Raw genomic sequence first — 27,062 nt, 5'->3', positions numbered from 1 at the left:
TAAACGAGGCATCAGTTTTATCTCCCTCTCTCTCAGCAGTAACAATAAACCAGAGAAAGCACCACTTCATTTCCAATGTCTATTGCAGAGCTGGGAGTCTGAGCAAGGATGGGCCCATGTGTCTGCAGGCCTGCCAGCACCACCAAGGATGGACTGATAAAAAAAGAGGAAAAGAGGGGGCACATCACCCTATCAAAATTACATGGCAACGGCTTGAGTCTCAGGTGCCCCTTCTCTTGGAAGGGCAGAGCTGGGAGGTGCACCAGGAGGGCGGCTGGACGTCTGCAGGACAAGTCATGGAAAGCACCTCTGAATGCCAGTGTGCTTTCCAGCTCAGTCTTGAAACCCATGTTCTCTTGATCCATTTACTGAAATTAGATTATGAACCATAAGGGGTTTACCCAGAGGTTTGATATAGGACTAATGTTTTTTTTTAATAGTAATTAACATTTGATTTACAGTGTTCCAGGGAACATTTCCCAAGTACCTTGAAATAAAAAGTGTACAACTGACTTTAATTGGGGCCATGCTACAGTCATGCAGACATGATGACTTGCATCAGAGCAAAATCTGACAGGACAGTATGTGATCAAAGGTAACGCATATAGGATCACCGGTGGCCCTGGAGTAACACCCAGGCTGTAAAACCACTCATGGGGCTCCACAGCCACCAAGGGTAGCAAGAATAGTTCAAGAGGCTTATAAACAACAACAGGCACAGGGCCCAGTGGCAGTCAGACGTTCTCTCCCAGGGAGTCACGGTGTCTATGACACTCAGGCTTGCGTGTATCACTTTAAAAAAAATAAATGTTAAAAGGTAAAAAAAAAAAATAATATTAGTTACAGACGTAAACATTTCTTTCCTGTGACGTTGATGGGGGAGCATTAAAGCACCTTGGAGGGTTCACTGAATACCCTTAGACTGATGTCAGAGAGTGGCAGCAGGCACTGATGGGAGCGTCCTGACGCTGGGGGCTTGGGCAGCGTGCAGCACAGGGTATTCCTCCAAAACAGCCATATCTGCAAGATCACTGAACTGCACTGAGCTGTAGATTCACCGGAGCTTGACCCCTCATGCATGTGCCTGGGGCAGAGCCACACTCATGCTCCCATCTTCACCTCCATGGTGACACTGATCGCAGCCATTTCTACAGACATTCAAGCCCTCTCCAGACCTCAGACTCAGATGAAACCAGCCAACATGTTCAAAGGTTACGAGATAAGAACTCTCCAAAAAGACAAAGCATAATTACATAAGGCTTGTTTCCTTCGGAAAGCTGGGCAGGCTCCCAAATGGGAGCAACTAACTTCCATGGGAACTTAATCTTACTCGGTCTCTCCTGGAGCAGACTTGTCCACAGTCATCCTACATGAAGAGTTTGTTTCAGCAGCTGTAGAACATCTTACACATCGATAATCCATCACTCCTAGGGTAAGATTGTATAGGAGAAGAAGAGGGACAGCAAGGAAGGTCACCTGTTTGCTCGCACCACCCAGGGCCCAGAACTCACAAGGAGAGCTGCACAGGCTTGATAAAGCCCAAAGGTCCCAGAGGAGATATCGACGCATATGCAGGGCAGAGCATTACAGTGACACAGAGCTGTGACACAGGAATGCCCAGCACTAGAGAGTGCAGTTTGGCCCAACTCCACACCATGCTCCTTCTCTTCAGCTGCTGGGCCACCCGCTATCGGAGTGCAGGTGGGGCCACCCCATGCTTCAGGGTGGTACAGTGATTAGCTGTGACGAGGGAAAGCAGCTTTCCTGAGAGATAGTCTTACCTGCAAGAAGGTATTTTTCCAGCAGAGCACACTGCTTAAGGATCAGACCTTCCCTCAAGCCTTACAGTGACCTGCCCAAGGTACCCAGTCATTTCTCCTCACACCAAATACATTTGTGAATTAAAAAAACAATAAAATGCCAGAGATGAATGGAATTCAAGTCACTTGGATGGCTTTGGAAAATGTGTCAAGTGAAAGAACATCCTGCAATGTTTCATTTTATTGCAAATGCTGTGACGAATCTTGTCACCTTGACAGACCAGTATCTAAGGCCCTGAGCTTGAACAGCCACAAGTGACACAGAGGGAGTCAGTGATTCAACATTTTACTATTACATTTTTTTTTTAGCAGTCTGATTCATCTTCATATGTGGGGGCAAAAAAACCAATTCCACCTTAACCACCTCTGAAACTGCAGAGATGTCCAGACTAATTCTCCAGAGAGCCTGAGACTCCCAACACCAAAACAGGTCCCCAGAAAATGACTCTATAATGGTATTACTTCTTTATCTGCAAAAGGAGAATCTTCTGGAGCTATTTTACTTTACCTGCTACCTGACGCAGGTACAATTAAATGGCATTTCACTGCCACAAAGTCACTTCTCATGCAGGAGAGCGTACAACAGCACACACACAAGGTATCAGGAGCGAGACATGGAGACATTAGTTCTTTCTTGCCCCTTCCAGCACAGCCAGGGTGACAGGGTGGCCTTCAGAGGGGACTGTGTCTCGCTGGTGACCACCAGGTGGCAATCACGATACAGAAACACTCCCCCCTCCTCACGGGGACCTCCAGGGACTGTCAGGTCGTCCCTGTGCAGGTGACCATCCTAGGCAGTCACTGTCACCATCAAATTCTTGCCCAGGGCTTCCCACTGCTCCAGCAACACGCAGTGACTGTAAATGCCAGAACATGCTGTGAACTGTGGTTGGAAACGTGTCACTGAACCTCCCAAGGGAAAAGAAAAACTGAGGAAGATGCATGCCTGGCCTGGGGGAGTTCAGCTGCAGGATGGAAAGTGCCTGGAAACACCAAAGGCATCCAGGGAAATGAATGCCAAGAACACAGGGAGCTTCCCTTGTCACACTTCCAACAGACTTAGACAGTGCAGAGTGATGACCGACAGGCTCTTTTAGTCCAGATACCTTCAAAATGATGGTGGTGCTGCCAAAGTGGTATCATGAAGTCTGTGTGCAGAACTAAAGGATGCACCAGAAAGTTCAGACCCAAGCATGCAACGAGCTGTGGATAACTTGCTCATCTCTCCTTCAGGTGGGTCATACTTACTAACATGGCTTATAAACAAGCTGTAAACCAGCCCAAAAGCAAGCAGGAACTTTTGAGACCTTCAAAGGGTTTCCTTCTCTTCCAGTGTTTAAACAAACACATATTTATAGTTAAAAGCAAAATGGGTCACCGGGTCTTTTATATTCTGATCTCCACAAGGCACTTATAGTGAAGTGCAATCCATTTCCAGAGGAAATAGCTATATATGAAGACAATCGTGTACGTTTTCTTTCCTGACAACACCCGTTAGATCTTGGAAATTACCAAAACAGCCAGATGAGAGTATACAATGCTGTCAAGAAGCACAGATTAAAGCAATATGCATTAACCAATGAAAAAAGGCACTAGACCATCCTCCTAATTTCCTCCATTTCTGCTGTGAAGGGGGGTTGTTCAAAAGAAGCCAAGCAGTACAATCACCCTCCAGTCTTTTCTCTGTTGGAGGCTAAGAAGACACAGAAAATCTCTGCCAATAAGAAATTTAGTCATAGCGAAGTTCACAGCACAGCCAGCCCCCAGTTAAGTGGGCCTCCAAGGGAGGCTGCTCCAGTTCACGCATTGCAGTTTAGCTAGGAAATACTGACTGACTTAACGGCTCATGTGGCTCTCAAGGAGTACACGTGAAACTTGCTTTTACTGGGCACACAAATCAGCCACAAGTGATAACGAAGTCAAACTCAGGGCAATAGGGACTTCAGTTTAGTTTACTTTTAATTCTAGGGCTGATAGTTCTGTGCCAACAAACTTACTTTAAAGAAAAAGTCTTACTTAAGTTTTAAGTTTTACCAGGAGTTTGAGCTGAGGACTCCAAAATCCATGGTACTGATACTGCAGGTCAGTTGTGCTACCCCATCAGAACAGCTTTGCCAGGGGCAGAGAAAAGTGGCTTTACACCCAACTCCCACTACCACACACGCTCTAGATAACATCCAGAACACTATCACCTGCAAAATCACTGCCATAGCTCAGAGTTACCTCCTCTGGATCACCCACTAAACCAGGACTACTCAGTTTTTCCCCAAGATAACCAAATAGATTTATTAATGCCCACCATTTCTTATTGAGACCCACTCAACAGGAAACAGCATGGCCACTTGAGGTGGGAGCTTGGCATATGGTGGCCATTCCCAAGAGTGAAGATGCTGAAAACTACAGGACATTAGTCATGGGAGAGGCAAAATAAACTTGCAATTTGGATCCAGCCTAGGTCATTTGTGTAACCCTAGCTTAAAATCTCTTTCTTCATGATAGTGCTTGCAATTTGAACTGGACAACAATGGCTTTACAATGCCTCCTGAAACACAGCGTGCAACACCCTTCTCATCTGCCTCAGGAATGAACGAATCTTCCCTTGATTTCTAGTATACTTCCTTGAAGCAGTGCAAATTTAAAATTCTGGCTTCTTTCTGCTTTTTATCAGTAAAGATTTAAAAAACAAAGATGAGCCTCACGTCTACTGATCTTCCTCTGGCAGAAATGAAATGCCTACACACTGTGTACTACTATTACCTAAAAGGAGGGAAGATCAAAAGGGGCCAGCACCCCACAGTGCTTGCGCTGGTCAGGCTAAGCACCTGTGTGTGTTCCCTCTAGACTTCAAGCTCTTTTGAGCAAAGATCATACGCTCATTAATGCTGTGTTGTGCCAGCACACTGCAGCAAGCACTGAAAGAAACTAACAACATGTAACCATGAGATTAACTAGCAATGAGCTATCCTTAGCCTCACCACAGTCTACCCATCAAATTCCAGAGGGCTACAAGGCAAGTGTCTTGTTAACAGATTCCTATCGCTATTGCATGTATTAAACCAAGCAAAACCAAGAAATCTGACTAGAAATCTCAGTCATCTATACTTCTAAAGGCAGCCACATACCCTGTTGCAAAGTTGCTGTCTTCTTTCCAGTCCACTATGCGACAGATGAAGAGTGTATTTGAATAATCCTCAGGCCTGGTCACAAAGTCTGGAGGGCAATCAGCCAAGGAAACGTAGGCCCTGGGCACTCTGTGGTCCACAGGTGAGAACATGGCACACCTCCTGAAGAGTTCACTGTTCTTGTCTGCCAGAAGCTTGATGAAGCCTGTAGCTGCTCGGGAATGCTTTTTTTCCAAAATATAGACCACCTGGAAGAGGCAAAGGTTTCTACAGTTAATGCCTTCAGAGAAACCTATTTTCTTTAACAGAATAGGGATACACAGAGGCTTAGCAGAATATCTGGAAGAATCGCAAGGCCTATATCATGTTTTCCATGTGTGTGTGTGTGCGCGCGCGCCTGTGTGCATTTTTTAACTGAGTGCCTATTTACAATGCATTTTCCTTGCCATCTTGCTCATGGCTATGGAAGAGCTAAGTGCCTTCCAAGTGCTAGCTCTCTACAGCAATTTTCTTGATTACAGAACAAAACCAGACAAGAAGCAGATGCTTCCAAATGTAGGGAATTAGCCACAACATACAAGCAACTCCTGTAAAATCTTTCATTTGTATCCTCAGCCTCTGATTTCGACATTCAGCACAGAACAGACCAGTCCAAAAACGGTGCCGTTGGCAGATTCAACACTAACCACAGGAAAGGATGTGCTGTGGGGAATTTGGCAGTTCTCTCCTCCTCTCTGTGCGTTCTGAAGTTAGGGGTTATTTTACCTTTATACAAGATGGCTTTGAAAAGAATAATAAATTACAATATCACTAAATAATTGTTCCAGAGAGGTGTTCATCCAGGCTTTATTTTTGTAGACCATAATAAATCACTGGATAACAGAAATATTATAGCCAATTTCCTAAGCTTATACAGAACAGTCCTTCCAGAAGGTTTCAGTAGCTGCACCTCTGTGCGATTCTGAACGCTCAAACTGCCATACTGGATGAGACCAGAGGGCAGCCCAGGCCAGAAGTGGGACCAGAATCAGAGGCTGCAAGAGAATGCACAAGACATGGAGAGACCTGACCCAGCCTGACCCAGTAGGCCTTTTCTGGTCTCTTAACATTCAGAGATTGACTTAGATCTTGAACCAAGAGCACTAGCAGCTTTTCCAAAGTCTGTAAGAATTAATTCTGACAACTTTGGATATCCTGACACTCATATTAGTATCCAGCCTTTTTCCTGAACCTTGCTAAGTAATTCTGCGTAACAAACAAAGGGAATTTAAACTAGGATAATTGGTAAAAATAACAAGACAGTTGATTTTTATCAGATTGGACAATTACTCTCTTTGAAACGGGGAATGAGATGCAAAGGAGACTACAGCGAGGCCAGGGCTGGTCTCCTTCAGCCTTTGGGAGCACATACGTGCTCGCTTGTCACTCTCCATGGAGTTACCTTGGCTGTCCTTTGAAGAAAATTATCTGGGAGGAGCTTGGGATCATTCACCTTGGGTTCGTCATCTTGCTTTGTTCTGCGCACATCGCCAATCCTAACAGCCTTTGCTGCAACAAAGAACACAACAGTTACTGTAGGACATTTCCGTGACAAATCTGTGTTGGGCCTTTGCTGTAAACTACAATACAAGGTGCATGTAGTAGACCTACTAGAAAAGAAGGTCTCTCAAGTGTTAGAATAGCCAAGCATGAAGCAATTATTTCTCCAGACTACCACAGAGAGCAGATATATGTTCACTTACCATGCAGATCTACTGAAAAACAATAAAAATCAAAATAAATTCCAATTTGACAAGTAGAGTCACACCAGCCATAATAAACAAAACAGTGGAAAACACATTCTGTGTATTAAATACTAAGAACTACATGAATTTCCTGGTATTTCTTAGCTGAAGTCATTAAAATTATATAAGTAGTTCTTTTGGTACATACATTCATTTAATATTTCATTTCTTTTAAAAATGTTATGCAAGGTTACAAATTGCATATTTATCTCTGAAACTGAAACCATATCTACTAAGCTGACCCTCTTCAGCTGTGAACCGGGATTACGAAAAAACTTTAAGAAAGTAATTGCCATATGTGACAAACAGCTCACACTCCTTAACATCTCTCGACCAGATACTGAGAATATTTAAATCAAGTATCAAGTGACTTCTATTTTGCAATTTTCAAATATTCAAGTACGTAAGTTTGGAAGTACCTGCTACAGATGACTGGCACACCAAATGCATCTAGTGTTTACAAACACCCAAAGTGATCTTTGCCATGGAGAAGGCTGGGACCAGTCCATTCTTAAGCCGTATCCCTGCTGAGAGCCTGTGGTTACTGCTCTGACAGCATTTTTTGGATGGAAACATCCTCATGCCCTTCTCTGGAGGGCTTATGGAAGATGGCTGCCTTTTTCCACTAGTATGGCAATCACATTGATCTCAAGCACACAGGCAGAAATTAGACCTTGAGCGTTCAAAAGAAATTTTGCTTTCTTAAAGAAAGACTGTGGCACTGAGTGCAAGTTTCAAGGGACACAGCTGTCACTCTTTCCCTTAGAAGACAGAGATAAAGCAACATTTCACCAAAGACTGTGCTCCAGCAGGCCAATGGTGCTCACGCGTACCAGAAAGCTTGCTGGAGAACAGCAGTGACACACAGACCCCGGCCTCCGGATGACACCCATCTGTCCCGCAGGGACCCTTGATGGAGGCTGCTGGTGACATGATGGATGGAAGAGGATCAGGCTATGAGAGGGGAGGCTGCAGCCGCCGGCAGCACTGAGCAGTGCCAGGGCACTGGGGGATGGCACTCAGGGGGAGCCAGGGTGGCAACAGGGAGCAGCAGAGTTCCTCGAGGATAACAGCTGTGCAGCACTGTCAGGAGGGCACATTCACAGATGGTCCTGCCACCACCAACAGCCTGGGTTGCCTTCGGGCAATGTTACCGCAGCAGTCGTCTGACAATGACAGCTATCGCTCTAATGACAAACTCTGGTTCTCATATGCCACTAATTATCCCCAGCTTTGCCTTCTGATACAAAACTCTTCAGACTTCACCTCTCCCAGAGATCGGCTCTCAGAAGGATCTAAGTGACTTTAATTTTATTTTATCTTTGCTGACTTGCCAACAAGCAAGGCTGAGAGGAGAATAGACAGATATTCAGGGGCTTAAATAAAAATCTACTTTCCTAAAAAACGCAGCATACGCAGCAGCAGCAAAATCTTTCTCTTTTACTTCTACTGAAATGAACTCAGATTTGCCACAACTGGGGTTACTAAGGGGTAAAACCAGCCAGAGTATCATAGTGACAAACAAGTTGGGGAAAAAAATTGCTCAGAAACTTATAAACAGTTTAAAAAGTGGAGATACACAAGTTACACACCTCAATTGCCTACCCCCTCTAAGATCTTTGCCAGCTAAAGGCAATACCAGGCAACCAGTTAGTAGAGAACGGAAGCAAGGAGCCGGTTTGTTTCCTTATAAATTTTGAAGTCATCAGTTAATAGTCACGGGTTTATGGTGTACCAACTGTAAAGGGTATAACAAAGAACAGGACGATCTGAGAAAAAGAAAACCTGGCGGGGCAGAGGGCAAGGGGATGTTGGTAACCTTCCAGAGGCTCAGGCACACCTGAGCCCAGGGCTTTACTGGAGTGAACTCTCCCCCACTGAAAGACACAAACTGTTTGGAAGAGAAACCAGATCTAAATGTGTTTGGGGGAAAAAAAAGAAAAAGTTTTCCCAGCACAGCAGAATGACAGAACCAACTCAAGGCATAGCAGGCAAGAATGAGAAAGCACTGGGAGCCACGTGAGGAGCATGCCCTTGTTAGCACTGCCTTCTTTCCACTTCTCTTTCCAGCTCCTATTTCTCCAAAAAGTTGCTTGCATTTTTTCACAGAAGCAGCTTTCCCTGTCAATAAAAGGAGCCAGCAGTGGTGTCCTTGGGAGGCATCACATACACGCGTGTGAAAGGGCAGAAGCACCATGAGGGAGCTGTCATGGGGAGCACGGCAAATGAAAGACCGTGGCTTCCTTTGCCTGGGATGAAGAACATGCAGCGCTAGGGCATTTCCCCCAGCCCTGCTGAAGCTGAGCTCCATGCAGACCCACTACCAGTACAAGAAAGCACCTTAATTCTCACTGTGGCACATGGTAGAACCTGCCTTTTTCTTTCTCAGCCAACATCAGGGGACTTTGGCTGGCTGGAGAGTGCCTTCTTCCTTTGGGGTCTCTCCAGTTTCAGCATCCAATTAAAAAATTCTGGGATTATAAGAGACTCCAGCAGACAGAGTCTGAGATCTACAACTACATCATCAACAGAAAGAAAGAGGCAAATCCCAGCAATCTACATATTCCTACTCATCTTTCTTAATCAACTTCAGCATCTAAAAGGTCATCACATATATGTACTGAGGGGCAATGCTTCTGAAACAAGGGACAGGGAAGAAGACCACACGAGGAACTCTATACTCCTGGAGACAAGAGGTGTTAAATTCTCTATAGCTTACAGCTGCTTCTTTTGAAGTTAAAACCCTGTCAATACCAGGGCTACATCTAGTACTTGGAGGTCTACAATAGCAGAGTCCCAGTGACGAGGGCTCCCTGTGACAAATCCCTCTGCTCAGAAAGGACAGCTGCCTACATCCAAAGTCCATCTGACTCAGTTGTGAAAACTTTGCACAGAAACCTGTCTCAACTGAAGTATCAAGACGGCGATACCATGACAGTCTGGTATCCGAGTCCCCTAAACACACTTCTGACAGTCCCTGCCTTTCATTGCACATTCCCTACAGTGAAGCAAACTTGGTGGGTGGGCAGGTGGAGAGGAGAGGTATTGGGGCCCCAACAGAGACTGGTTGTCTAGAAAATCTGATCTGTGAGACACGGAACACCTCCCACAACAGGAAGAGCCACAGAGGCAGTCCTAAAGGAGATTTAACTTGTGAGAGAAGCAGTATTTTGAGCAAGAAGAAACTCCTTGCACTATGCCAAACTAAAAATGAGTTATTCTGACCCCTTTACTGTGGTGGTTATCCAATGACCATTCAATATTTCCACCCTGGGCAAAGCCATGTTTGCTAAGAAAGATTTACTATGTTAGCTTGGGCAATACTTCATAAGCTTATCTTACAGTGAAAACACACTTCAGCTACTAGGATCCACTGAAACTGCATTATAATCTCAGTGTTTTCCTTTCAGTGATTATCTGACAAACCAAAACTGTAATAGTCTTACTTAAAAAAAATTAGGCACTAGATACAAAAGGCAACTCAAATTAGTTATGTTACTACCAACACAGTAGTTCCAGGACACTTGGAATTTGTCTCCCTCTGTAAGAGATCAGTTTAGGCAACTTCAATACACATTTATATTTGCCTGACAGGCACTCCTAGGTCAAATATTATTTTTTTAAAGCCCCCCAAATTTCCTTTTACAATTAAATTACCAGGACATTAAAAGGTGGCCAAGGTGGACCAAAAGCCATCAGACTAGAATTCTGATTACTTGTGACAGATTCAAAATTATTTTCACTAGGTTTGCATCGGTCACTGTGGAAATTTGCAATTCTGTCCAAAAAGAATACAATTAAAGATGCAATATCCATTTGCAAATGAAAATATATCACAGTTTCAGATCTCAAAAACAACGCACTGGAAAAAATATCTCCGTCCCTGGATGGAAAGAAACAAGTTTTAAAAAAAATAGTTCAATGTTTGCTACTTCAGCTAGAAAAAGAAAAATCTACTTGAAAAGTTGTCTGGCTGAGTCTACGTGGGCATATCTAAGAATTCCCTCAGAAGGCATTATTGATATGAAGCTTTTAGAAAACAAAACGCTGCTCTTCAGCCTTAGTGCTCAGATACCAGCACGTCCATAAACCTTTCAGTAGCAAAGTCTACTACTTACTAATGAAGTAACAACACTTAGTGCCTCTGATGTCTGCTTCAATAAACAGTTTACAGCATATTATATTTTAGCACCAAATACATACAGAAGGTGATGTAAAACAAATCAATTTATTGTAAGTAGCTTAAGGTCCGTGTGTCACACTCAAAAAGGATGTGCTTTTAGAAGTTCTGTCTGTATCAGCATAAGAGACATGGAAACGAAAACTCCCTCCAATCAAAACGCAAATCATTCCAATGCACGCACAGATTGGATTACACTATTCTGCCACAAACTTCATTTTTTAGGAACAAACAAGAAAGAAATGCATTGCTGTTTAGAAGACAGCGCGAGGGCTCTTCATGCTCTGTCACCAATACTTATTGGCACAGAACTGTTTTTTCCTCCAGAACACAAAACTGTTGGAAGGAACTAGTGGTTTCCACCATACTTGGTCCTCCCAACACCAAGTAAATGAAAATGTAATTTTTGAGGATCAAACCAAAGGGATCTGAATTCTAAGACACACCTGTGCCTAACCGGATGATTTCAGTTCCTACGAAATTATTGTGGTACCTACAGAGGTAGGAGCTCTGAGCTTCTCTTGACTGACCTTGGCAGATTTCTCCCTCAGAGTCCACAGCATAGAGGTCCAAGTGAGCTCTATCTGGAGTCTCACCCAGCAGGCTGAAGAGCCTCTCTTCCCTACCCAAAAGGTAGGGAGAAAGGAAAGAAATTGCCATTTCACTTGGTACCAGGTACCATCCAAAACTGGAATTTATTTTAAACAGGCTGTAAGTAGGCTCACTTGGGAAAATGTTGTGCAAGCAGCACTATTTTGCAAGTATTTACATCTCCACACACAGAGCTTTCCACCTGTGATGGAGGGAAGACAGGCAGTTCACTCTGATGAGACTGTTGAGCCAATAGCTTGAGAATTGAACATGTGCAGCTTGTCCAAAATCAAACTAACAGCTCCCACATGCAATGTAAGAGGGCTCTGCAGGTAAGAATCAAAGCCACTCCTAACCATACTCCAAACCTTGCACTCCCCAGTTGTCTCACCGCAGATCTGTGTTTCTAGTGAACAGGACTAACTTACTTAGAGATGTTTATTTTGAATACCCATTTAAGCAGGCTCATCCTGCCACAGCTGTTCATGTCTAAACACATGAACCTACACACCTGCATGCCCAACAGCACACTGAAGATGAGACCAGGAGACTCTGATGATTAACAAGATTTTTGAAGATGCTCAGAGAGGGAGAGATCCTCAGAGAGAGAGAGGAAAGGCATAACAACAGATGTATACAAGAGAGACAAGCATCTGCAGTAACACAGTGAATAAAGCTGACTTCCTTACACACGCAATGCGGCCATGCATAGAATTGTTTATCTTTAGCCACCTCCATGAAGAAGGATGGAAGACATGGCAGAATGAAGAGACAAGAGCGTCACTTCTTCCCTTAGACCCTTCCAAGCCTGACCTACAAAAAAGATTCAAGATCCTTCTGGGTAGCTGCCGTCCAGCCCAACAGATCAAATTGTAGCTGTCTCAGTAGCCACAACCACAGCACAGGTACTGTGCTGTACCTCCTGGCCCTCTCATGTCCTTGAGAAGCTGCCAGTCAACAGGGGAGCTGGAAGCTTTATTGCAACAGAATTAAACCTCAAAAAAATCAGGCAGTATTGCCGTCTACATAAATACAGTTTTATTACATTAATAGCAAGTAAAATTAAAACGTTACCAATGTTTCCATTGAGTATTTTGCCTATCTCCTTAACGTTCTTCCTTCCAGCATGTGCATTTCTTCCTAATGTGCGTGTGTCCGATTTTACTCTTGTATGGAAAATATGTTAGCTGAATGAATCCTAATTTGATTCATCCTGGAAACCTTGCTGCTAACGATAACCATACTCTAATATGTTTGTCTCCACACCCACCATTCATTCTCAGTATCGCGCCCTCTCTCCTACTTGACCTAAACTTATAACTCAAAGGAGAAATACGGGTGAATTCAGGAACATATGGTAATATGCTGAATTTAACCTAATTCCTGTTATCTAATTGCATAAGTGATTTTTTTTTTTTCCTTACTTAAGAAGTCATTTGAGGGTCAAGATAACTTACTAAGGAAGAACAGCATAAGAAGCTTTCCCAACATTAGCTTCCATTGCAGGCTTCAGCTGTGCCACAAAAGAATAACTGGAGCTTATTCAGCCTGTAGCGTTTAATCAATGCAATTGTAAAGCCCAATTTGTTCAATAACAGTAGAACACTTTCCTTAAGTTGCTATACTGTTTATTCTCGAAGAATGGTCTCATTTAAGAAAAGTTATAGCAACAACCAAAAGACCTAGATCCAGAGACCTGCAAACATGAACTCAGGATAAACTAATATAGAGCTGTCTCAAGCAGCTGAAACAGCTCCAGCTTCTCTGCTGGTTTTCCAGGCTTCAGCAGAGTGAAACCGATCTGATTTTTGACAGTTCCACCTCAAGGATTTCTATTAAAAGCTGTGTAACTGAGAAGATTTCCTGGTGAGCTTTCACTCTGCTGTGGCCTAGAAATGTTAAGAGTTATGCAGTGGAGATGATGATCCATCTCCAGAAAGCTGCAGGCTAGGAAAGAAGCATGAAGACTCCTTAAAAGCACTCAGAGCAAGCGAGTGCCTCTGAAGAGCGGGGAGAAGAACATTTATTCCTTCCAGCAGCCAGTGGTGTTGGTGGGCTCCAAATTTGTTAGACATTTCGTGGCAGCTAAACTGAAAGAAGGGGGAACCTGAGCAAAGCAGAGGGACAGCACACGGTCCAGATTCTTGTCACCATCATCCTTTCCCTAGCTGCCATAGCTAAGGAGAGGAGTAGCAGTCTCTCCCTAAACTCTGCTTATGCCAATACAAGACAGTGCTAAGTGCAGAAGGACTCCAGGTGCCAGAGGAAGACACAAAAGGCAGACACCTAGTCAAGCTAAAAGAAGGGAGCATGCAAGCACATAAAAAGGTGCAAAAATGCAAAGCAGAGATTAAACCCTAGATTATAAATAAGTTTTTCTCCTTCACTAGAAGGATCAATAAACCTTTCTAAACATTGACTCCAGAGCATCATCTTGAGAAAAGAAGGGGTTAATACATTACCACACAACCACACTGGGAAGGTACCAAATGCCACCACTTCTGTTGAAACACTCAATTACAGCCTCCGGTCAGAAGTAGCATGGACACTAAGCAATTTTAGATTATAATTTCTGACCTTCCCAGGGCTATTAGAGACTGACAGTCACATTTGACTTGAAAAGAGACCAACAAACATCCACCTGGCCAACATGGAATAGACAAGCAGACAGTATTAAGCTGTGCAGCAGCTCCAATCCAAATTTGGTTGACTATCTATTAAGCATCAGCTACTCAATTCAATTCATCACGCAATTGGCTGTTAGCTATCAGTTTACTCTGCCTTTAAATGAGCTATTTCTATTCAAACTTCATTAAGTCAAGGCAGTGAGCAAGCCTCGGACATTCTGTCTCAGAAGTGTAGGTGTAGGTGGAAATCCTGAACAAACAACAATCTGATTACTGCCAGGGCAGCCAGTTCACCAGCTTGATGACTTCTGTGAGCCACCCCGTGGGAAGGAGGATATTCTGTGTATCTGGGAAAGTAAGATCTCTCATGAGAAGAGCTGAAAAAAGCTGAGCAAACCAGTTTGACAAGGATAGCTTTTGGCATAGCAGCACAGTTTTACAAACTTTTATTTGAATATCCTTTCACTAAGAAAAGCTGAGGCACTTTTATGAGCACAGCTGCCATTCTCAACAGTACAAGTAGCTGCTACTGTCCGATTGCTGATCTTTTTTTTTATCAGAGTAATCTGATTCCAATATTTAACAAGAGACAGCTCACATTTGTACGAAACTCATATGACATGCAAATCTGTGTAGGGATACAGCATCATAAAGTATTCTGTACGGAACACTTTGCACTTCCCACGGGTTGGGAGGATACAAAGAAGTTTCTGGGGTTTATTACATATTAAAATTGTGTATAAGGAAAATCCTTCTGTTGCTGTGAGAAGTCACAGAAATAAAATAATGTATTACAGCTCAGTTCTAAGTGATAAGATGAAAGTTACATTACCTCTGTTGCAGCAGTCAACGTGAATGAGAATTAAGGAAAAGAATTACAGATCTGGCAAAGGTCGTGTCAACTGGTGGGTGGCTTCTTTGGACAGCAGTGACACAGAAGAATTTGAGGTTTCAGGATAAAACACACAGGACTTGCACGTCAATACCAAGCACTACAGAAAATTAATCTTTTCTGTATACATAATACCAGACTCATGCAGGATGCTATCACTTTGCTCTTTGCCTGCATTTCAACAGAGCACAGAAACCCCAGAGAGGGTTTAAAGGACATTTGTAGGGGAGCTGAGAAACTTTCTTCAGGGTGCTCGTTCTTGCTGCCTTTGTAAAGAAAAAAAAAAAAACAGAGAGAAAGTTTGTTCAGCCTGTAGAGATATTTACACCTTGGAAATGCAGCTGGAAAATGCAAGAAGAAATAGATTTCCAACTCTACTAAAAAAGGCCTACCTCAAATAACCATAACTTATCTGCCTTTGGAACAGGATAATATCACTCTTTGTGTAAAATAGCATGCTGAAGAGGAAAATGGCTCATCACTTCCTAGATCAGAGACTTCTCTGAAGATAATCTTTAACCCAATTTCTTTGCAAGAAGAGTTCAGAAAAGCAGAGCAAACTTGTTTGACCAGGACACCTTCTGGCACAGTGACACCAGCTATGAACTTGTATTTAAATTTCCTTGAGCAAAGCAAGATTGACGCACTTTCACGAGCACAAGAGCTTTCAAAAATTAAGTGGGCTGAGAACTAGGCTGAATGTGATTGATGTCAATTTCTGTAGACTTCCCTTTTGCTTCTCCCACCCCTTCTCCGTCTTAGGAAGAAAAAGGCAGCAAGCACAGCTCTAATAACTGCAGCTCTTAGTGAAGACAGATCCAACACCCAAGTCTCGGTCTGCAGCCCCATGTATAACAATTTCTACCAGTTTGCTTTAAGCCCCACAGAGACGTAGGAAGGCCAATGTACAGTAACATCAGGAATTCAGTCCACTCAAATTTGGGCCTTAATCAGTGTACATGATGTTTCATGCTTCTGACAGCAAGGCCCAACCTCAAATTCTTTGCCCTAGCGTATAACTAGAGATGGAGAGGGTGAATCATGCTCTGAAAAGTAAGAGCCACCACAACGGATGGCACACAGGCCAGGACAGAAAAAAAATATCAAAAAAGCCTGTGCTCCCAGCATGATCCAGTGTGCTCTTATTCAAATGACACATCTACTTTCACTCTTCATGGTTCGTTCTGACTATCAGCAGCAGAACAAATGGGCCAGCAACAGAGATCTTGCATAATTCTACTCCTCCACCAGAAAGGACAAAAGTCATCCTGCAAATGAGAGGCAGCAATCTGCAGAGCTTGTGTATGTGCACAAAGGTTTGAGCACTGCCTGCCTAATGAACTCTACAAAGCAATGCTCTCAGGGAAAGTAAAAAAAGCACCAGTTTAGTAGGGCAGCCAAATCTCTCGATAGGATCTCATCTCCCATTCACCTCTCCATGTTTTGATGCAGTAGTTGTTTTGAGCAGAAAGGATGTAACTTAGAAGGCTCACACGCAGTTAGCTTGACAGGAAAGTTCAACAGGCAGCACCAGCGCAGCAGCCCGCCCAGGGGACACCCACATCGCACAAGGAAGGGCACTCGCCCTCACTGTGGTCCAACCCTGCGAAGCACTCTGCCTCCCAATGCCAGTCCCACATTTGAGTAGATGGCCTTAGGAAGCCCGATGGAAAATATCCTCTAAGGCCAAGTTCCACCTTTCAAAACCATATGTTTGGTCCTTTTAAACAAACATTTAGAGCTACACCTGTGATGGCTGTGTTTGGCAGTATCTTTTCTTTTTTTCATGACAGTTATTACCGATACTAGAATAACTATAGCTGTTTTTCAGGCAAGACTTAAAATCTGAAAAAGTGATGATATGTGAAGTCACATGAAAGACAGGAAACAAGCCAAAGCAATCATCAGCTGCTCAAAAACACCTTCAGAAAAAGCAGCATCATAAACTTTATATGTATAAAAAAAGGAGGGTATTAAAAAGCAGCACAAGAAGAAACTAGAGAAAAATCCATATAGGTTATATGTCCAGAGAAGCTGAAGCAACTACGAAAACGGGTGATAGCAAAATACAAACTCAGCAGAAATCTAACTGGCACATTCACACCAGCCACAAGGGTCGTGAAGGACAGAAGGTCTTGAAAAAAAGAAAACAGTTGGCTTAGGCACCTGCAATGGAAAAACAGGTTGCATTTCAACCATGTAGACAATAAGCTTATATAACATTTGACATACAAATATTCTCCAAAGATATAATTAAATGGCAAAACCACTCAGATGACATAGATGTGGAAAAGATGCCTTGATAAACTCCAACACGGATCAGTCCAGAGCATCTCAAGAAACTATGATGCACCAGGAAAAGTAACTCTCGGCAAGCCTTTACACTAAAGCACAGTTACACAGGTAAAGCAAAATATTGGCTCAAGCCTGTATTTATTTTAGATCCTGGTGTCAAACTAGAACGCATTTCTCTGAATTTTAATTTGGTATTGCTATCAGAAGCAACAGGGATGTAACGGATGAGACACACGACTCAGTAGTATTTTAGGTGATCTAGAACTGTCAAGTCAAAGCGGGAGCTGCAACAGAGCCTAAAACTACAAAAAAGATTAGGTTAATCAGGAGCTGTGAAAAACATCCACAGACAAGATGAGTAACTTCCAACTCAAGCCCTACACCAGAAAGTAACGGAACATGGTGGAAGTTGGTTCACATAACTTGGCAGTAACTCAGACAATGGAGGTACCCAGAGGGAAACAGCATCACAAAGTGGTGAGGTGGCAGCTCCATTCACGAGCTGAAACTGTTTTGTCATAAAAACTATAATTCCACTCAAATGTTATTTCCAGTTTTATTAACAGATGGGTGTAAAAAAATGGAAGTCTACTAAGAGTATAGGCAAAGGTCTGTGCAACCTCTCGGGAAAACACGAGGTATTAAATAGAACAGCTTTACAACCACTACCACGATTTGTCAGAGACCAACAACCACGTACATCCTATGTTACTGCCATCTTTTCTGGACAATTCTGGCATGCATCAGGAATGCACCAGAATATCTGCCCTGGCAAATTTTTCACCGGCAGCTGAAGGCACACATTAAATGAGCCAATTGTCAGAATCCTTTCAACACACAGCTCTTCAGGAAAGGATTTAGTACTAGAAAGGACATGCAAAGAGCAGCATAAGCATAGTTTGGGACAAGGGAGCCTATTTTATTTTGCCCTAAGCAACACTTGATGGTTTGGATGGAATTCAGATTCAGAATAAAATAGGTTTGCCTTCAAAACAGATTGCATAATTGGCTTTAGGTTTTAGTGCAATTTTCTTTTTAAATGGACCAAATCTTTAAGTTGCTCATAACTCAACTGTTTGAAAACAGTAACAAACCTAACTGCCCCCAAGGAAATATATTCTTATCCCCTAACTGAGACACATAGATTGGCCAGCCAAGCTGCAATGAAGGAAACTGCTACAGCAGCATCTTGAATTAAACAGCAACCAGCAGTCCCCAGATAGCCTTGCAAATTGCAAATCTAAAGGTATGACTTCTGTTTCATGGATTTACTTTGCATCAATCAAAACTATATCAAACTCAGACCTTAATATCCATTCAAAACTATGAAGGCAGTTTAGCAGAATGGGATAGAAGTGATAAGGCATTAAGCTTTTATGCCTGTATTTTATACCTTGCAGCAAAGCAAGACAACAAAGTAATACTTCAACAGTTTGCTCAGATAAAAGTTTAAATCAGCAATCCCATCTACTCACCCTTTTCATCGGTATCCAGAGAAAGCTTCTTAACATCATCAGTCAATGTATCCTGAAAGTGGTCTTGTCCATGCTCTGCATCATCATCATCATCAAACTGAGCTTCTATAATGACATCCGGACTTTTAGCATTGCCTTTCGCTGTCTCTTGAGGAATGCAAGTCCCCAACATATCCTCCGGGACATCTGATTCATGCGTGATTTCTGTTTCTTTGTCACTACCATCTGGCTTTATTACCTGAAGGAACAGGGGATTTAAAAAAAAGGCAAGCTAAATCACTGGACTGAAGAAAGAAAACATTATCTTCCCTTTTTCATCAGCATTCCCAAGAAGCTGACAATGAATTGTGGGTGGCTGGTGGCACACGGCAATAGCTGTGTAATTAGCCACAGATATTGCACAATTGAAAGAGGTACCTCACTAGGATGAAGATGGGAACAGCAAGGCTTTTGCAATATCTCAACTGTGACAATAATGTATCCAAAGCGTATCTAGAGCATAACCATACAGTTCCTGCCAAGCCTCTAATCGGCTCTCCAGAAGCTGGGAGTAAGCACAGAGAGAGAGGAGGATACACTACAGTTTAATGAGTTGCTTAGACCATTGTTCACCAAAATACACTAATCATTCTGGGAAGTCCCAAAACTCAAACAGTTCCAGTGAGTGCTGGGACTGCGTCAAAGCACATCTCTGGGAGAGCTCCCCACACACGATTAGGAACAGACTGAAAAAGTACAGACCAGAGAACACGGTGCCCTGCAACCTGCAGAGGAACTGGACTGTGGCAGCTTGGTAAGGCACCAAGCTTCGCATTTACTTTTTAGGCTCTGGTCTTTTTGTTAAAGGCACTCAATTATTGCTGTTACTTACACAAATCTCCTAGTTAAATGATTGAGAGGAATGAACTCAGTTACAGCACCAATTACTTAACCATTGACTAACTGATAACTCAGATAAGTAACTGTGACCATTGCTACAGATTTGGTCCCAATTCAGAGCAGCACTGGAACAGAGGGAGGAGAAACCGTACGTGCAGTCACATCAAAAGTGTTAAAGTTTCACTCAAGTTCTGGTACTTCAGTACAAGATTCAAATCAGCATGGGATAACAAATAACTTACTAAATATTAAAAGCACAAAGAAGCTGGGGGACCCCATTCCAACGCATTCCCAGCAACTGAGCTCCTCTCCAGCTGGTGTTTGCCAGGCAAGTGACTCCCTGGAGATGCTCCTCCAAGGTCTCCAGACCTCAGCATTGCTCACCCAGTACATGACAGCAGCAACTCATGCCATCAGCAAGGTAAGTGAAGGGCCCTTTAAAAATTGCAATTAAAACCCCACCTTTCTGGTAACTTGCTTTATATGATAGACTCACTAGAAATAAGCATAAATAGCCTCAACAGGTGCCAGCTGAAGACAACTATTCCACATAAGTAAAATACGATCCAAAAAGCTCCACAAATGACTGTTTAGTAACTAAAAAGCAAATAGATTACATCAGATCTGTAGAGGGAAGACTTCCACAATTTTACACACACAGAGCCACAGTCGTGCCTTCAAGCAGTACCTATTTCTTCATAATCTTTTCACAATATGTAACAGAAATAAAATCAATTTTAAAATGGGGTTGAATTCAAGTCTTAAAAAATAAAACAACTCAGATGACATTACTTTGAACTCTTGTTACCTTTTGTGACTCTGCTTTCCATCTTTATTTTCATTTTTTAATATGTATATAATTTGTTACCATAGCACATTTTGTCTCAAACACTAAATTGTGACAAAAAGGGAAAAAGTTTGGCAGAAGGTGGGAAAATGGCCGATTATTAAACCTGGCTACATTTGGTACATAAAATACTGACACACAATAGTCTGGGCAAGAACAGTCTATTAGATTAGAGAGCTGTCAAGGCTCCACACGCTCATGACTCTGCCAGTGTGCCTATCCAAAAAGAAAACCAGTGTCAACAGTAATGTTTGGACCCTACCATGGTCAGATGTGGACGTATTCAGCTCTTAAATTTCAATTGCACCAGATGATTGCAAGTGTGCAGCTGTGGCAGGAGTTCATTTTCTTCAACCTCTTCAGGCTTTGCCTGAATTTCTTTCTCTCTAAGTTATTCTTTGGAGAGTGTGAGATGTGTTTTGGGTGCTAAATTACAAAGCTTTCTAAATGCAATGCAGAGAATATCAAATATATCTGAATGACAGGAAGAGTTTCTCTAAAGATACAGCACTGAAAAGCTCAAGCTTGAAGAGTTTACTTCACATTACAGAAGACAGCAGGTATAGATTTCTTTTTAAATGCTATATGCTAAAATTACCGTCCTTCCCCCAAGCAAGAGGATACACACCACTGTCACTAGCTAGGATAATACTTCATCTGTGACTACCTAAGCCCTCAGTCACACATTTCCTTATGGATTCACAAATGGACTTTTAAGTAAAGTTTTCCAGAGCCCACAAAATCAGAACCTCCACAAAGTGCAGAGCAGCAAAACGTCCAGATGCTGGAAAGCATGGGCTATAGAATTTGCCTTCTTTTCAGGGCCAAGACAGATTGTTCAGGCTGACCTCATACATAACAGACAAAAGAATTTCACCCAACATTTCTTACATCACACCCAAAATTCAGGGAAGCTGTACATCACAAGACTGAAAAGCTGCATAAGACTTCACAAAATCGGGAGCTCAACAGATACAATTACTCCATTCAAGATGATCACAGCAGTTGGCCAACAAGCACTCATGGCACAGATTCCAAAAATTCAGGATCCTTCTGTATATAAGCAGCAGCAAATTTGACCATGACAGAAGAAGCATTTCTTACACACAGCATCTTGGAAAACAGAAACTGATGATAACACACGCTCCTATTTCTTATTATGCTGTTGAAGCTTGTAGATGACATAACACATACAGTTAGAATATATCAGTACTTACCAGAGATACAGAATAAATCAAATACACAATTGGCTACATCTATCATGGAGGACATGTGCCATACAGAGCATCATTCTCTGCCAGTGCAGCTGACTGCATGGACCCAAAAGGAAAGGATTGCCCTCCAAGGCATATACATTAAATGTACAACCCTACCACCATGCAAACACCTCAGGATTGCATGGTTAAACCCCCTTAAAGGACCTCAACTTTCTGACCTGGGAGATGTCAAATGCCAACCTTACGGTTGTATTATTTTCATGTGCTTTTTAATTAAAAAATATTTTCATAAGCATTTTGTTGAAAGCCAACTGCTTATTTGAATGTCTGATCCTTAAGATAATGGCTGAATAAGTTGTCTTCCAACTTGAAGCAAACATCTATCACTGAAAAAGCATCAAGTTTCTGCCCCACAGTGACTGATTTGTAAAGTCACAGCTGACTGAACACAAGACCTTTGAATAAAAATCCCATTTCAATCATAAGCGTAATAAAAAACAGCTAGTGGGCAAGTACATCCTGGCATGGATATGTAAAACCTGGACAGCAGAGCGATTACTGCATCCAGCCTAGTCTTGAAGTAGCCATCAAACGAATAATTGTCCTTACTTGGGAGGAATTTGTTCGAACAGAAAACTGAACCAGGAGTCTGTGCATCAGAAAGTACAAGGGCTACATCCTGAGCTGCAGGAGAAACTGCTTTCTCCTGTTTTCTCTGCCAGAAGCAATCTTGTACCTTCTTCATAGTTCCAAGCTGTTCACAGTCTTTCCACCTAAGCCTCACATCTACACACGGACAAAACCCAGGCCTGTTTATTCTTGAATGAGGTATGGGGCTTTTATTGCCGCCTTCTCAGTGGCAACAGTTAACAACTTATACATTAGTCTATAATCTCCAACTACTGAACAGACCAGTGATTTTTTAGCATCTTTGAGCTGCTAACCCCCAGGCTTTTTCCAATAAATCTACCAAGCCTTCAAAGTGTTTAATCCTGATACTAATAGGTTTGCTTTTCTTCCTTATTCATCTTTGATCCTTACAAGCAATCCATGAATCCTCACAGATCTGAAGACAAGACGTGGATGACTGCTGGACTACATAGTCAGATGGATGCACCTTGCATGGGTAAAAACTTTCCACATAGAGTCACTGTTCCAAACAGAAATTTGTCCCTTACTGGAAGCATCTTGCAGGTAAAGAAGCACGATCATCTTCGCTACAGCTTTTTGGACACAGATTTAGTAGAAGTTAAATACTTCATCTCGCTCAAAATTCTGGGACTAAAATACTGAATTTCAGACATTTCCACGAGAGCATACTGTTCTAGGGATTCTTCAGGTCAAACTTGCTCACCATGGTCTGGGACATCACTGTTACTTCAAGCAGAGAGCATCCTAAATTCTTCTTTAAATATCCAGCTACATGTGCTCAGTTTTTGCTGTCCTTTTTGCCATAGCAGAATTGTTTCAGAAATTCAAAGACAGCACTTGCTTTCCCTTGAAAAAGAACCAACAGATACATGACTTACTTAAAATAAACATTAAAAAAAAAAAAAACCACACCGTAAAAGGATTTAGATTTGATAATGGAGTACACTTATGACACTTGCTGCATTAGCCAAACTTGGTCAGCCAGATCCCTTGGGAAGTATCCTTCCCTCCACTGCAGAGCTCACCAAAGCCCCCAAATGAGGTCTCGCAATGAACACACAGTAGGAAACCCACAAGTACAGAGAACAGTCCACTGGGAATTAAGTTTTTTGGTGGGATTCCACCGAGATCTGCGCTAGGCCAAGTATTCCCACTAATCTGAAACTAAATATTAAGTCGCTGGTAATAAAACTCGTGGATGACAAAGACCTGCACAGCAGTGAAGTCCAATTGGTGAACAAGGCTGATCTGAATCCAGAATGTTTGAGAATAGCCAAAAGTAAACTGAAGAATCTAAGAATATGAAACACGCCTGTGCATGGGTCTGCCTTGGAAATCACTGACTCTGAAAAGAATGTGAAAGATTTCAGATGCACAAAAATCTCAGCAATAGGATCCTTAGTATTATAAACAGCAAAAGCAAGCTTAGCTGTGTAATACTGCACTGGTGAGAGACGCCAGACTCGTGCAACATGTATTTTCTCATGGAAAAACAGAGATGATATAGCACAACACCTCTGCTCTCTGTCAGTCAAAATCCAGCACAATGCCTCACAACGAGTAATCAAACCCAAAATGTATGACTTATGCAAAAGATTTTAACAGTGACAAGCAATTAATGGTAACTCTCTTCACTGGCACAAACAGACGGTGCCCAAAGAGGCTCCTTGAGCTGCTACAGAAAGGTCCCATGGATTCACCCTCCAGCGGGAGTCAAGACAGATTCACAGCAAGCAGGGAGCTTGCGTTAAACAGGAGGGCTAAGCATGGGAACAGCCATAAAGGAAATAAGGTCTTCAGCCCAAGCATACCTTCTGACATCTGCAAACCAAGGTAAGATGCCTTTCTTCTAAAAAATACTTTGTTCAAACATAAGTTCTGCTTTAGCCACAGACAAGTTGTTATGCTCAGTTCTGGGTAGAGAGACAGAGTTTAGGTCAGAGTCATTGGTCCCCCCTGCAGCTGAGCCTTAGTTAAGCAACAAGTCTGAGAAACAGAAACAAGTTGAAAGCAGTTATTTCAAAAGGAAGACAGCTGAAAATAGGGGCTTTGGATGAAATTACCATCTCACCGTTAAAAAGACCGTTGCTACCACAACACTAACACAAACACCACATTTCATACCAATACTGTGAACACCTGCATCTATTAGTTTCCCAGCTTTTGCCATATTAAACAGGCTTCACTTAAGAGCTGGTTCCCCTAATGTTCACTCACGAGGGAGTAGGAATGGAGCCTGGCTAACATGAGGATGCTGTCACAGCTCAAACATACATGCTAGAGCCAAGGCAGCATAAATATTGCAAGGAAGAGCTTTGCTTTTCTGAAAAGAGCAACCAAACAAAGGCTGGCTTGCTCTAGCTCATTCTTGGACAAAAAAAGTACAGCACTTCCAATAAGAGAAAAACCACCTGTCCCTATCATCCTTCCTTCTCCTTATAAACCCACGGACACCAAACAGCTCTGGCAAAGACAACAACTCGGTAAACATAACTGGTCTCAAGAGAGGCAGTTATGGCATTACTTTTAAAATAACAAGAAAGTTAGACTGGGTTTTTTTGTTGTGGTTTGGGGTTCTTTTTTTTTTTAAAAAAAAATCTTTTAATTCTGAATCACTGGAAACACTTGCTAACAGCCCACAGGATAGCTATTTTCTATTAAACGGCACATTATCGTTTACACTCTAGTCATCACACTAGATGCAATAATCATACAAACATCCAAACTAAAATCTCTCTCTCTTGATTAGGAAACGGCTACTTGCTCCTCCCCAGGGCACTCTGTTGTTCCCAGATGTCATACGGAGTTTTGTCACAGCAGTTGCTACAGAGCCATCCTGCTTGTGGATTCAAAGGGGAAAACGAGTATGCAAAGGCTTCTTGGAAATAATGACTTTCAAGTCTATTCTCTGACTTGTTTCCATCGTAGCAGGTGAGAGGTGGGAAAGAAACAACTGAAATTTAATGCATGTATTTTCAAAACAAAATGTAGAGACAGATCTGCAATATGCCCACCAAATCTACTGAATCACCGAAGCCATTTCCCTTACCCTCGCCAACATCCTGCATCCTCTCTGCTTAGACTAACACGCAAAGTAAATTTTTAGTGCAGAGCTAATCCAAGTAATCAGACTGAGCACCCAGGTTCAGTCCAGCCCAAGCAGACAAAGCAGAGAGCCCTGCATCCAGGTTTGTCAGGCAGGTGCACAAGCACCAGAATTAATTGCAAAAAATCCTGTATCTCCAAACAGCCACTGCTTCATCTTATTTCCACCAATAAACCTCATTCCTGAACTGTTCACTCATCTTCTCCCTGTACTTCAGGCTGTACCTAAACATCTCAGTTACAGTCTGTCCCTCCAAGTCCAGCTCAAGTCCTTCTCCTACCACCTTGCACAAATAACCAGAATAACAAGTGGAAAAGGATCAACAGGAAAAATTCTCAAGACTGACCTTTCAGAATCCTAAGCCTGTCTCCTCACTATGTATCTCCACTCCCTCTCTGGTCCTGACCTATCATTTGCTTCTGAAAGCTCACCGCTCACATTGTCCTGGCCCTCATCCCACACCTACAGTTGGCTTCAAAACATGTTTATCAACACTTCATTATCACCAAGCAGGAGACAGTTGTCTCTGCCTCCATTTCTCCTCAAGTATACTCCTGCCTTCACCCGGTTCCTGCCACCTCCCTGTAGCCTTCCTGGACTCATCTATCTCAAGCCTGACTCTTGCGCTGCTGTCTGCAGGATATACAGTCCTATGATCTGGACCATGTTCCTTCAGGTTCATTTCATCTGGTTCTACTAACAGGATAAATTAAACAGCTCCGTCTGTACACTCTTGCCTCTTGCATCCTCTAACAACTGCTAAGAAGCAGGAAAAGAAGAATTTGCCAGAAGCAGATGCTCCCTGTGCAGCACAGGTACTTCAGGCCACCGCAGCATCAGTGTCGTGGATCACATTACTGCAAAACTCCAAAAAGGAGCCACTCTGCAGCCTGCGGAGGAAATACCTGAGCTCAAAGCAGACCCCTTGCCCCAAACTGCTTTGAAAGCAGAGCTGGAAAAGGCTCATAATAGGCCCCTGGTAGGACTGCACAACCTTTCCCAAGGATTACTTGGGAATACCTTGAGAGATCTCTCTCTGGGCTTGATGGGATTCACACTTCAGAGCTGCTCTATGATATTTACACATGCTGAGGGTAATGGGCTCAAGGAGACATGAGTAAGGACGATGCCCTGTGCCTGCTTGCAGCGAACACTGTATGATCTTCCTTTATAGAAAAGCCAACCTGGTAAGGACTCCCAGCAGCATTACAGAGAGCTGTGTATTATTACAGCCAGATCAACAAACTTGTTCCACACTTTCCACTCCTGCAGCCACCCCTGGGATTTGATCTGGTGCTAAGAATAGAATACCTCCTGCTATTGCACTGACCTTCCCACACACATTCCCCAAAACACAGGAGTCCCTGGAGCAGAAGTGATAGCACAAACACCTCATGTCCCAGCCATAGCTTCTGAACCCACATGCTGTTCTTTTATGCAGCTATGTGTTGTCACGCTTAAAGCGATGATGAATACTCAGCTGTAGCCCATCAAATCAAACCCCTCTAGTGAGAAAAGTTTGACCCCAGGGAGGTGCAGAAGATCTAGTTCAGCATCCAGCCTTTAACAACACCCA

General features: G+C 42.8%; 1 protein-coding gene across 4 annotated transcripts in view; it reads right to left on the bottom strand.

Annotated features, from left to right (window-relative positions):
* DIS3L2 (DIS3 like 3'-5' exoribonuclease 2) overlaps positions 1-27,062 on the bottom strand; it is a 191,330-nt gene that overhangs the window by 112,317 nt on the left and 51,951 nt on the right. For all 4 annotated transcript variants that reach the window (XM_054074488.1, XM_054074490.1, XM_054074487.1 and 1 more), the window contains 3 exons: positions 18,787-19,024; positions 6,384-6,490; positions 4,943-5,190 (listed from right to left, as the gene is read on the bottom strand). In XM_054074488.1, the coding sequence (XP_053930463.1) occupies positions 4,943-5,190; positions 6,384-6,490; positions 18,787-19,024 (593 nt within the window). The remainder of the gene's footprint in view (positions 1-4,942; positions 5,191-6,383; positions 6,491-18,786; positions 19,025-27,062) is intronic.

This window comes from Cuculus canorus, chromosome 9 (genome assembly GCF_017976375.1).
Source record: "Cuculus canorus isolate bCucCan1 chromosome 9, bCucCan1.pri, whole genome shotgun sequence".
NCBI classification, from domain to species: domain Eukaryota; kingdom Metazoa; phylum Chordata; class Aves; order Cuculiformes; family Cuculidae; genus Cuculus; species Cuculus canorus.
Note: the sequence above shows the minus strand (reverse complement) of the source record. Positions and strands in the feature narration are given on the sequence as shown.